General features: G+C 36.5%; 1 protein-coding gene across 3 annotated transcripts in view; it reads left to right on the forward strand.

Annotated features, from left to right (window-relative positions):
• Nucleotides 1-12,252, forward strand: part of cbfb (core-binding factor subunit beta) — a 51,584-nt gene extending 39,332 nt beyond the window's left edge. The window contains exons 6-7 of one of the 3 annotated variants that reach the window (XM_062035831.1): nucleotides 2,302-2,363; nucleotides 9,771-12,252. In XM_062035831.1, coding sequence (XP_061891815.1) covers nucleotides 2,302-2,331 — 30 coding nt within the window. In that variant the 3' untranslated portion in view covers nucleotides 2,332-2,363; nucleotides 9,771-12,252. The remainder of the gene's footprint in view (nucleotides 1-2,301; nucleotides 2,364-9,770) is intronic. The other 2 variants (XM_062035830.1, XM_062035829.1) reach the window with 2 other exon arrangements.
• Nucleotides 12,253-13,895: the final 1,643 nt, after the last annotated feature.

The following is a 13,895-nucleotide window of genomic DNA, read 5'->3' on the forward strand; positions in this document are numbered from 1 at the left end:
CACAGTGAAAAGATAAATAAAAAATCACTAAATATATTTGGGATCCAAAAGGTGCCCCACTCATAAAGTGATACATTTTTATTAGGTTTTTCTTTTAATTTCAACACTTAAGTTACGAGATCAACTTCAGATATATCTGTCGATTTTATGCTGGAACTATTATTTTGTTTGTTTTATGTGCTTTTGTCAAAGAAAACGTTGATGTTTTTATATGGCTACTACACAATATATGCAATATTTACCACATAAAACATTTTAAAGTGAAATATTTGAAGTAATTGGAGCCCTGAAAATAATTCATTATAACATGGATTTTTTGTCATTATATATTTTTTTTGAGCAATGGCAAAAAAAGAAAAATGAAGAAAGACAAAAAAAAAACAGCCTGCATGGCAGCTTTTGTGTCAACATTGCCACTTTTTCTTGTTAGATTTCACCTCATTCCACTTTTTTAATGTTCTTTTTTATTTTTACAGTAGTATTTCCAGAATGTGTGGCGGGCCGGTAAACAATTAGCTGCGGGCCGCAAATGGCCCCCGGGCCGCACTTTGGATACCCCTGATCTATATGGTAACTGATTGAGAAAGTGGTTTATAATGACAAATATTATATTTTGTGTGAATCACGCATTTACTTGGCTTACTACTTGGAGCATCTTAAGGATGTGTGGGCTGTGTTTCTTTGTTTTAGTTTGTTTTATATGTCTCATAGTATTTTTGTTACAGACTGAATTGAGGCATTAGGTTTAGTGCATGATCAGTATGACCACAAACTGGATCAGGTAATGAATTGCCTATGATTGACAGTGTTTTTGTCAGGTGTCCAAAAGGTTTGCCTCTCTTAACATTCATCAGAACTAATTAATTTCCTATCATTGATAACATACTGAATATTTGTAATTTGCCCTAATTAGCCTCTAAAAACCTTAGTGGCCACATGCGTGGACAGCACCTTTTAGCTCTTATTTCCAAAATTGTGTACACTACTGAATTGGGGTCTTATGCTGACATATGGACACTTATACTGCTATCTGGTGGTGTCAGAAGATTATAACATACAATGGAATTTGGAAAAAAAAGTGTGAAAATAAAAATGTGCATGTCACTACACATGAAGTACACATTTGTGTACTTATGGACTAAGTACATCATATTAAAAGATGATTTTTAGTTTTTATTCTAATTAGGGTCCAATAAGCCCAAATAGCAAAGAGATATAAAAAAAAGCATGTAAACAAACAGCTTGGGCCCTAAGAGGTTCTAAAGGGGATCTGTACTTTTTTTGCCTATATCCATAATCTTTATGTGAAACAAGAACACACGTCTTTCCCTTTTCTTGGCATTCTGAATAGTGAAAAACTGGTGACTAACATTGCAGGTATTGGGGATACGTTCTCTGAAAACATCGAAAAACCTCTAACATTGTTTTATATGCTGTAAGTATGTATGTAATATGTATGTAACAGGCACAATAATGATAACATGTAATATTTACACTATTTTGCTCATTTTATCACAGGATTTTTTTCCTAGGCGTATTGATTTTCCAAAAGCATGTAACATTGCGTTTGTTGCTATTTGCTCTGTGAAATCAATCATAACAACATAGAAGGCACATTCTGGTGTGCTACCACTAACGGCAGACTTTGTGAGAGCCTTTATCATGTAACACTATTGCTAGACATTTTAAATAAGAACATACAACAGTGACTTTCAATGTCTTCTCTCACTGGGATGCTGACTGATGAGATGGTTGGATTCTTCTTTCTTTCTTCCTTGAGCTGCTAGATTAAGAATACTCCTCACTTCTCAGATAAAAAATGCCTCCTGGATTTTACGATGGTCTTATGCTGCGTTCCATTTGTTGAGAGCCAAGATGAAAAACATATGGTAGTAAGTTGGTTGCGTTTGGATTTTCAAAGATGACCAACTTCCCGACTTGGTGCCACAACCTTATCCTAAACATGTGAGATGCATGAATTATAATCTAACATTAACCTTTCCTAACACTCCTTCTTTATTTAATGGCGTGTAGAATAGATTAGATTAATTATTAGATCGTACTAGCAGTTTTTCACTATTTGGAATACACATAAAGAGGAAAGACGTGTGTTTTGTCTCACGTAAGGATTGTGCAAAAAAGTGCAGTTCCCCTTTCAGTTCTATAATTATGTTCATGCAGTAGTTTTAACCATACCAAACATATTTAATTATTCAGTGCAAACTTACTTTCCCATCAAGGCTTTGGTGAAATCAATGGTGAGTTGACCTACAATTGAACCCCAAATTGTTTATTTTTTAGGACCCTGTGGTTTCCAAAATCTGGGACTGATGACAGACAGCCAGCAGAAAACAACAGGGTCTGTGTGTTTCATTTCTCAAATCTATCACACTGTCATGCACTAAACCACCGTGTTTTTGTAGGAAACACATTTGTGTGCATGTGCGTCTTTTCCCAATATTGATGCTGTGAGTTTATGAATTCATGGCGTGTTATTTAACCTGTCCAGTGTGCATGCATTCTAATGCATGTCAGTACGTTGGCACTATTGAGAAGTTTACTATTACTATTCCAGTATGACTCTTATCTACTTAGTGAGCTATATGGTTGTTAAAAATTCAACTAACTTTATGCTCATTTTCCCACAGTAAATATAGAGAATAAAAAGGCAGGAACTATAAGCAGAAATAGAGATCAGATAAGCAAACAACAAAGAAAGAGACATTTTTTGAAGGTCACGGTTCATCCAACTGATCTCAAATTTCTTCCCTGAGGCACTAAGAAGAAGAAAACTTGTGTCTCCCTCTAAATCAATAGAATTGCCATTGCCTACCCCTGATAGACTCTGACGAGGACATATAAAGGCCCTATATTAGGCAAAGAAGATCGCTTTAAGTGGAAGCCGTGCCTTGTGTAAGGCTGCATGTTCCCATGACTTGCTGTAATATTTTGTTTGTTACCTCTAGTCATGTTTTATTTGAAAACTTATCAATTTCCAGAAATAGTTTGTTGTTTTGTATAACAGACACACAAAGGCCTTTTTCAAGAGTTTGCAAATGTGTAGTTGCGCAAGGATGCAATTATTTTTTGCTGGAGAACAATATGGCAGTTTTGAGAACTGCATGTTAAATATAAAGTGAGGTGATAATCCTACTTTAGAATAAAAGTGCATAGACAGCATATAACTGTTTAAAAGGCACAAAGCTTGCTGTCAAAATGTCCTGTAAATAATATTTCGTAAAACATTTAAAAATGTATTATTTATACTACCAAAGATTTTGCAATAATTCAAGCTAAATGTCAAAATGTACTGTTGGTGCATCTGTTTAATTTAATTGCATATTTTAATTACATTAATCACTGGGTTGCTGTGGAATTGATTTAAATCAATTACGATTGATATACATGTATTTATTCATGTATTTATTTATTTTAAAACATATATATATTAGGGGTTCTCAAAAAAATCTATTCACTTCTGAATATCAATTCTTATTTTTCTGATTCTAAATCCATCCATCCATCCATCCATTTTCTACCGCTTGTCCCGTTCGGGGTCCCGGGGGTGCTGGAGCCTATCTCAGCTGCATTCGGGCGGAAGGCGGGGTACACCCTGGACAAGTCGCCCAATCGATTCATAATTTTCCAAATTAGATTTTTTTGTTATTTAAAAAAATATATATATATATATTCTGTAGAATACTTTTTTTTTTTAATATGTTTTTTAGCCATCTCCATGCTTACTTGCTGCACGCATAGCCAGCAACCAAAAGGAGGTTTTTTATAGTGGGTATATAGTGTATATAGTGTTTTTATCATATAACTAAAATTGAGGTTCAATAGGCTATACTTAAAGTGTTTATTTAACACGTTAACATTATGTTCATGTTAACCAAAATCTGTTTTTCTAAACAAACATTTATCTACATTCATATGGACATGTTCCTCCTTTTGTGTTATTATTGTGCCTTTAGATGAAAGTGCTGCCGTGAACAAGAAAGTCTTTCCTGCAGAGGTTTTTTTTGTATGTAAATTTAACATAGAGAGGGCCAATGTGCTGTTTAGCGTCTTCCATATTGATTTGTTTGCTTTCCGTAGCCTGTCACTACCAGATCAACCGCACATTTGCACATGCACGATAGTAACACTACTTGGACAAATGTTGCAAAAAACGTTTACAGTGATTTTTAGTCATTCTACACTGCAAATGGGTTAATGTCGTTACACTTTTAAATCAGATTAATGATGATGCTAGATTACGCCGCATTAACGCTTTAATTTTGGCAGCCCTTCTTTAGAGTAAAAAGTATACTTTAACATTTGTAACAAACTTACATTCATGAAGGTATCTGCATTTTTAAAGAAATATTCTTGAATTATTTACTTTCTCTATACAGTGTATGCTACAAAACATAAAAGCTAAAATACAGCTCTTTTTCAACTCATTCAAGGTCAAAAAGTACCTGTGTAAATGATGGATGGATGCAATAGATTGAAAAATACACACACGCACCACACCTACTTCTTTCCAGAAAGCTAAGCATAAAGAGAATCTGCTGGTGAATAATAATCTAGGCCAGAAAGCATTAATATATGATTAGTATTGATCGACATTAGCCCCCACTGCTTGGGCTCACATTCATATCGTTCAAGCGTATGCATGCACAACCTTGCAGACGCAGCAAAGCTGCGACACAACTCCACCTTCACTTCCCCAGTATTGAGTTGTGGTTAAGCAGCCTACTCTGACCCATCAGGCTTCAATTTGTGTGTGGATCAATATAAAAAAGGTCTATTTCCCCTATGATAAAACATATGTCCATCTTGCAAATACCTGCAAACGGTATTTGGGCTCAAAGAATCACTCCTAATTTCTAACTGTACCAAGTTTTTGTTCACTTTTAGAGCAGATGCAAAAAGATAAGACAGGCAGAACTGTATTCTCACTGTGACTTCACTTCTGACATTGTAGGAAGCTACTTTACTGTCAATACCATATGAGATTGGAGTCAGTCAGACCAGAGGTAAAATTGTACCATGACATTTTGTAATGTACATGCATATAAATACTTTGCTATTACTGGAGTTAATGGATGGATGAACAAACAGCAGTTCATTTCATTTATTTTCTCCGCCTCTGGTTATTTACGTGTAAACATAATAACACATACCTGAATATAAGACAAACTCTCTTTTTAAAGCTTTGTTTTTGGAATATAAAATCATGTTTTTAATGTCAGTGAAATAATAACTGGTCAACTGAAATAGAATATAAAAAATAGTACAGTAATCCCTCGTTAATTGCTGTAACTTGGTTCCGAACATGACCGCGATAAATTAATTCCTGCGAAGTCGGAATTATTAGTGAAAAATCAATTATTTCCATAGCGACAACATTATAAAAAACTGTCTACAACCTTCTGAAAACGTTTTTCAACATTATAAGAGACCTCTAGATGTGAACCAACACCCTAAAGTGGGGGTCAGCAACCCGCGGCTGTAGAGCCGCATGAGCGCCGCCCTAGTGGCTCCCTAAACCTATACATTAGACCAGAGGTGAGCAACCCACGGCTCTAGAGCCGCATGCGGCTCTTTAGCGCCGCCCTAGTGGCTCCCTGGACCTCTTTGAGAGATGTGTAAAATTGGAAAAAGATGAAGAAAAAGATTTGTTTTTGTTTTAATATATTTTCTGTAGGAGAACAAACATGACACAAACTAATTGTTAGAAATCCCACTGTTTATGTTATACTTCACTGATGAGTGTCATGACTGGGTTCTTGGGTTTTGCTTCTCCGGAAGGCAAAGGAAAATTGGCCCGTGCGAGGCGTGAATTTAAATACATGTTTATTTAACAATAAAAAAAGGAATAAACAAAAGGCGCTCACAGTGGAGGTAGAAAACTTGACTATACAAAACAAAAGACTTCCACGAGGGCGGAAATACAAAACTTGGGTAGAAACACAAAACTTGCACAAAGGCAGAAACTATGAGCAATAAAACAAAAACACTAACTGCTGCATAAATGAACAAAACTTACTTGGCAAAGAACTGTGACATGACATGAAGTGGAGGGATCAAAAAGTGCGAGGACGCCAGGACGAACAACAGAAACAGACAGATTTAAATAGTGACGTGATCAGTGAAAACAGGTGCGTGACAAGACAGGTGAACAGGTGCGTGACATGACAGGTGAAAACTAATGGGTGACCATGGAAACCAAACCAAACAAGGAAGTGCAACCAGGAACTAAAAAGAGCCCAAAACCCAAGCAAAACAAAAACATGATTAACAAAGACATGACAATGAGAGTATTTGGCATGCACCGTTTTGTCCTACTAATTTCAGCAATCCTTGAACTCATCGTAGTTTGTTTACATGTACGACTTTCTCCGATGCTGCCACAGAAAGACGTGTTTTATGCCACTCCTTTGTCTCATTTTGTCCACCAAAACGTTTCATGTGCGTGAATGCACAAAGGGGAGCTTTGTTGATTTTATTGATTTGCTGGAGGGCTTATCAGGCATTTTTGGTCAATCCATGACTGCAAGCTAATCAATGCTTACATGCTATTTAGGCTAGCTGTATGTACATATTTGTAGGTATATTTGAGCTCATTTCATTTCTTTTACCTTTGATAGTAGGCTAATATTGCTAATATAGACACTTATATCATGTGTTGCCAGAGGTGGGTAGAGTAGCCAGAAATTGTACTCAAGTAAGAGTACTGTTACTTTAGAGATGTATTACTCAAGTAAAAGTAAGGAGTAGTCACCCAAATATTTACTTGAGTAAAAGTAAAAAGTATGTTGTAAAAAACTACTCAAGTACTGAGTAACTGATGAGTAACCTGTTCGTTTAATGATGACGGCAACAAATAATGCACAAAAACATAAAAATAGCAATGAGCAAATTCAGAGCCAGGAATATCTCTTAAGCTACTAAAACAATAATATATATTAAATAATAATACATTAAAATTTAAAAAATTAAGGCAAATTGAGCCACAATAACTTAACAGCACCATAGGCTCAGTAGGCATTCATTCATTGATTGATTGAAACTTGTATTAGTAGATTGCACAGTACAGTACATATTCTGTACAATTGACCACTAAATGGTAACACCCCAATAACTTTTTCAACGTTAATCAATTCATGGTAAACACACTGTGCACTTCTGATTGGTGTTTCTCTGTGTGTGAGTTAGTGTGTGTGTGTGTGTGTGTGTGTGTGTGTGTGTGTGTGTGTGTGTGTGTGTGTGTGTGTGTGTGTGTGTGTGTGTGTGTGTGTGTGTGTGTGTGTGTGTGTGTGTGTGTGTGTGTGTGTGTGTGTGTGTGTGTGTGTGTGTGTGTGTGTGTGTGTGTGTGTGTGTGTGTGAGAGTCTGCAGTGCGTTAATAAATGTCCCCACACGATGTACATTTGACAGTGATTCATAGCAGGGAAGCTAACATCAGCCTACGGTGACAGCCAAAATATCTACTAACGTTACTTACCGCGATGTGCTTCCTCAAATTTGACGTTGAGTTCATGTAAGCCAGGGGTGCCCACACTTTTTCAGCAGGCGAGCTACTTTTTAAATGACCAAGTCAAGGTGATCTACCTCATTTATTCATATACTTATACATATACATACACACACATATCATATATATATATATATATATATATACATTTATGTATACAGTATATAATTTATATTTATTTATTTTGACGTTTTTGTTCACATGTTAAAGGTGTTTTAATGAATGTACATGCATGTTTAACATATAGATTCCTTTCTTTCATGAAGACAAGAATATAAGTTGGTGTATTACCTGATTTTGATGACTTGCATTGATTGGAATCAGACAGCACTGCTGATAACGTCCACGTTTTCAAATGGAGGAGAAAAAAAGTTCCTCCTTTCTGTCTAATACCACATGAAAGTGGTTGGTTTTTGGCATATTATTTGTCCAGTTTCCATATTCGTTTTTATACACTTTACAAGAAATACATTGGTGGCAAACTCCGTAGCTTGCTAGCTTGTTTGCGCTGGCTTTCGGAGACTCTAATTTTGTTAGCGCAGGCGCGGTGGAGCGGCACTTTTATTGTGAAGACAGGAACAGTCTTTAGGCTTTTGACGGGAGGTACGGTTGGAATAAAAAAGTGTCTTTTTTCCTTCACACTTTTGATTGATTGATTGAAACTTTTATTGGTAGATTGCACAGTACAGTACATATTCCATACAATTGACCACAAAATGGTAACACCCGAATAAGTTTTTCAACTTGTTTAAGTCGGGGTCCACGTGTGACGGTCATGTGACCGTTTGGCTCTGTTTGATTGGTGAAACTGAGTCAAACGTCACCAGTGACTGCATGTGATTGGTGAAACGCAGACATGTGATGGATCCTACTTTGAAGGTCTGTCTGACAAACCAAAACAAACAAAGCGTGCATTAACAGATCGATAAAAATCAGTAGCGAGTAGCGAGCTGAATGTAGATAAATGGAGCGGAGTAAAAGTAGCGTTTCTTCTCTATAAATATACTCAAGTAAAAGTATGTTGCATTAAAACTACTCTTAGAAGTACAATTTATCCCAAAAGTTACTCAAGTAGATGTAACGTAGTAAATGTAGCGCGTTACTACCCACCTCTGTGTGTTGCCTTCATTGTAACACTTACAGTATATATATAAGCTTTTAATTTTTTGCGGCTTCAGACAATTTTTATTTTTGGTCCAATATGGCTCTTTCAACATTTTGGGTTGCCGACCCCTGCCCTAAAGTAACTTGTACACTCTTTTAATCCAATACAGGAATACTTCCTGAGCCTGAAGCCAATCAGTGGCCATGATACTGAACAGCCCGTTCTGATTGGTTTGGTCTCCTCTAGTGGCCAATACTAGTGTAATATTGATATTTTTAGTTTATTTAACCATGTTTATGATTGAAAATGCTTAATTTAGCACCAACAAATTGTAGAATATGCTTACATTTTTTGGTTTGTTTGTTTTTCATGTGGAATCTGAGCCGAGGATGTCCTTTGCAGCTTGTGCAGCCCTTTGAGACATTTTTGATTAAGGGCTATATAAGTAAACGTTGACTGATTGATTGATGATTAATTACACTTTAAAAACATCACAAAAAGATCTGAGATATTTGAGGCTCAATTTGGCGAGGGGAAGCGGTATCGTATTTCTTAGCTGCTTGACAGTTCTTTGATGATTGCTTTATCGATCACCTTTATTTTACGACGGACTCAAGTCCACACAGGTGGTCCTGATCAAAAGTAAATGAAAGATTTCTGTAGCTTTCCGGTCATGATAGTATTTTTGTCATCAGACCAAACACATGATTATGTACGCATATATTTTGACTTTATTGGGTTGTTTTTCTGACTAGTTGTCACATAACCTAATATCGCTGCTCAAATTTCACAAAAAGCTTCAAAACTATACTGTACTTTTAAAGAGAACAGTTGGAAAGAGAGGGAGCGGTGACACATATTTTACCTAAATATCCCAAAAATACAAGACAACCCCATCAACTTGATATTTTTACAGCCGGAATAGGCCATGCTCCATGCTGGTTGACATAAAAATGCTCTGACTTTGTGTGTCTGCATGTGTGAGTGAGCCATTATAGAGCTCTCTTGCACCCACTGCTGGTGTTTTGTGGAACTGCTCCCTTGTCAGCCTATTAATGTTGTGTCCTGATATTTGAAAACCTGTACTTAATGTATTTTCTTTCTCTCCTTCTTCTTTCATCCCTCCATCACTCTCTCTCCAGTTCAGACGACAGTACGACTCCCGCCCTGGCTCCAACATGGCCTGCACTGATGTGGCCCACAAGATGCGCTGTGGAAGATGAAGAGTAAAGGAAAGAGAGGAGGAGGGCGAGGGATGTTATCCTTTCACTTTCAATACAATCAGCTGAAAAGTCACCATTATTTACAAATACAGTGGTACCTCGGTTTTCAGGTCTTCGAGGACTGAATTGGATTTTTCCCATAAGAAATTTAAAAAATCTTTTATCAACACAAGTACATTTTATACAGCATAATCATGGTTTTATATGCACAAAACAATGCAAAATACACACAATGAGTGAAACAGATAAATTAACATTTAACATCACTTTTACCTTTTACACTTTTGCTATGAGTTCTGTTTTCATACCTTGCTATGTGTTCTTTCTTATATTCACCGTGTTTCTCACCTTCTTTATCAAAGCCCTGGCACTTGAGTCATACCCAAGAACCCATGGATAAACTGACAGTGCTTTACAGCACAACACGTCACACTGTCGTGACTCTGCAACTACACAGCAGTATGCTACAACTCCCAACTTTCTTTGGCCCCATGGTGGGTTATTTCACCAAAAAAAAGCCAGATTTACTAGTTTTTTATGTGCATTGTTTGGCCAATACCTGAGACAGTATATAAGAATAGGGACACGGTTTCGGCAATATCTTTTGTTGAAGTGAGGCTTATAAAAAACGAGGTACCACTGTAGATCATCAAAATAATATACTTTATCAAGTTATTGGAATATGGGTCATTGATTTAATTGAAAGAGAACTGTATCAGATTTCCTTTTTAATTATTGACTGGTTTGACAAAACCCTTTTAAACATGACAAATTGATTGAATTTTATTTAACATACATTTTGTATTGAGTCATTTAAAATGTTGCCGCTGGTTTAGTATGTGTGGATTAATAAGTATTTTGATAACTGTTTTTTTAGAAAATGGAAAAGGCTGTTTTTATCGCTAAATATGCGATGATAACAAACATAATGAATAGTCGGGGCTTCCTAAAACTGCTATGTTGTCTGTTCACTCAAAACCTGCTGTTTTCTGAGACCGATGTTGACTTTGCTGGAAAGAAAAGGAGGTAAAAGTTAGTCATGCCAAATAAGAGATAGTGTTCGCTAATTTTATTGGTGAGACAACCTTATGTTAAAACGTATACTCAGTCATGGATAATGTATTGCGACCATCAATCAACACAAAGAAACCAGAAGGAGGGGATTTAAAACATGTCCTTCAAGATTTTTTTTCAAAGTTGTGTGTGATACAATCAGTCACGTTCACGTGGTTTATTATATGAATATTTACATTAAACAAAATAGAGGGCTATCTATTTAAGTATTAGTGATACCTGTAAACCCTCCCATTTTCTCCAGGAAACTACCTTGATTTGCCCTTATTTCTTTGCAAAATTTCCCATGCTGTTTTCCCCTTCGAAACATAGGGGGACCAGAACAGTAGGATTGCTCGTTTGCATCAAAACAGTGTTTTTTCTCACTACGATAGGGCAAAACCATCCTTGCCCAGGCACAACATCCTGGTTTTGGAGTATAAATATTTGGCGTTTTGGCACCAGCCGTTAGACTAGATCTGACCAATCTAACTGATGAAGCCTACTCGGATGAGAGGCGAAATGTCTTCTAAGACAAACCAAACAGTCCAGTTGCGATTGATTGAATGCCCTGAGATGATGACCTGGATGAATGAGAACATTCATAGACATTGACCAGAACTGCCCTAATTTTCTGGAAAATGTCCCTTATTTTCAGATGCAAATGTTGAAGTTATGGTCTATTTATCCTTGGAATACTGTATCCTTTCAGAACTCAGATTATTAGGTGTGCCAAAGTCACATTACATAATTGCATTTATATTCCCCTATTTTTGGTCAGTCATGCAGGTATTCATCATCATTTAAAGATTGTAAGAGCGTGAAAAACTATTTTGTTTTACGGCACTAGTGTTATGACATTTGTTAAATAATTATCTTGTGTGTATCTTGTGTGTGTGTGTGTGTGTGTGTGTGTGTGTGTGTGTGTGTGTGTGTGTGTGTGTGTGTGTGTGTGTGTGTGTGTGTGTGTGTGTGTGTGTGTGTGTGTGTGTGTGTGTGTGTGTGTGTATGTGTGTGTGTGTGTGCGTGCGTGAAAGTCATGATGTTTACTTTTTATATTCTCACTGCTTTATATTTTCATTTGTGCTCATGTTCCTGCTTTGTCCACAGATAGTTGTAGTGTTTCATGTTAAATCAGGTCAAGTTGAAATGTATAAAACACCAAAAAAGTTTTAGATTTCTTTGTTTCTTGTGTTTTATTGTAAGTGTGTTTTGCATGTGGGTTATCCAAAGCTCTGTCATGAGGTGTCATAAATGTTTTGTACATTTTAAACGTGTTCTTTTCTGTTTGTTTCTATTTAACTAAGTCGGGGGAAACAATCAGTGCACCTCATTCATCAAACTGTATTTGTTTCAGTCAGCCTGAGGTCAGTGTTCTTGGGTTAACTGTAACAGTGCATCTCAAATGCCCCTGGGGGGAGGTTTCCTGGGGGTCTGTGAGAGGCAGGGGTACACAGCGAAATACTGTATTAGCGTATATGTCAGGGGTGTCCGCGAACAGGTTTTATCCGGCGCGCGGGATGAGTTTGCCAAGTATAAAAATGAGCCCAAATTTTTGAATGAAAGAAACTGCTGTTCTAAATGTGTCCACTAGATGTCGCAAAAGCAATTATTTGTATCAATGGAGATGATGCTACATATGTAAAAAAATAAATAAACCACATGATTTTAGTACATCAGTCAAGGAAAATGAGCAAACTACATAAATAACATCCTGTAATTTGATTTTGATATTACTTTTTATCATGATAGATTAAAATATTAACACCAATAAGTTGACTGATGAACATTATCACATAATTTATTCAGAAAGTATAAATAACGACAAATAAAGGTAGAATACTATTAACCGCAAGATGTAAGTTTTAAAAAACCCTCAACATCATGATTTGTACATTTTCAGAATGTGCTTGTTCTAGGATGTCGTTGTGGCTTGTACAGCCCTTTGAGACACTTGTGATTTAGGGCTATAAAAATAAACATTGATTGATTGATTGATTTATATTTTCAAACAAAGAAAACAATCTGAAGTTGTCTTTATTTTTAAGTTATCGTGCCAAGATTTTACCAGTCCGCCCCACTTGGTAGTGAATTTTCTCCATGTGGCCCCCGATCTAAAATGAGTTTGACACCCCTGGTCTATGTTAATGCTTGAACGCCAGGTGGCAGCAGAGCTCAACAGAAATGGTGGCAAAGCAATGTAGTTATAAATGAGTAAATGTTCTATTCTATGTGTATGCTATAGGAACACATGTGTTCACAATATCGGTGAATTTACTTACTTCCAGGACATTTGCAATGTTGTCTTCATTATTCCCCACAAATTAAGCGCGACTTTACAACTTTGTCCAATGCCTGCAATTTCCCCGCCCATTTTGGACCAATCAGCGTAACTTTCACCAATCAAATTTGTCTCTGAGCGGCGCTCAAACGCACACGTCAACTGTCTGATCAAAACCTATGTTTGTTTCTTTTGTAGACGAGGCAGAAAAAAGCAAGATGTACCAATACATGAACTATTTATTGCTCAAACAGCTTCCTCACGCATGGCTCGGAGCTACTTTCTGTTCCTGTCTACAGCGCTAAGCCTTCTGGGTAATGTAGTATAAAACCGTTTACTTCCTATTCATACATTCATTTCCTAGTTTACGTATATTTATTTATCCTTTATTAATACAAGCTGAGACGATTAAGAACAGAATTTCATTTGCAATGCTGTCCTAGCAAAAAGGCAAAATTCACATGTTAAAGATGTTGGGGTGTATTAGTCTTATAAAGTATTAATCAATCCAACAAAACAATACACAGCAATACCATATCAATGCAATCCAATTCCAAAACCAAACCCGACCCAGCAACACTCAGAACTGCAACAAACAGAGCAATTGAGAGGAGACACAAACACGACACAGAACAAACCAAAAGTAGTGAAACAAAAATGAATATTATCAACAACAGTATCAATATTAGTTACAATTTCAACACAGCAGT

This window comes from Entelurus aequoreus, linkage group LG24 (genome assembly GCF_033978785.1).
Source record: "Entelurus aequoreus isolate RoL-2023_Sb linkage group LG24, RoL_Eaeq_v1.1, whole genome shotgun sequence".
Taxonomy (NCBI): domain Eukaryota; kingdom Metazoa; phylum Chordata; class Actinopteri; order Syngnathiformes; family Syngnathidae; genus Entelurus; species Entelurus aequoreus.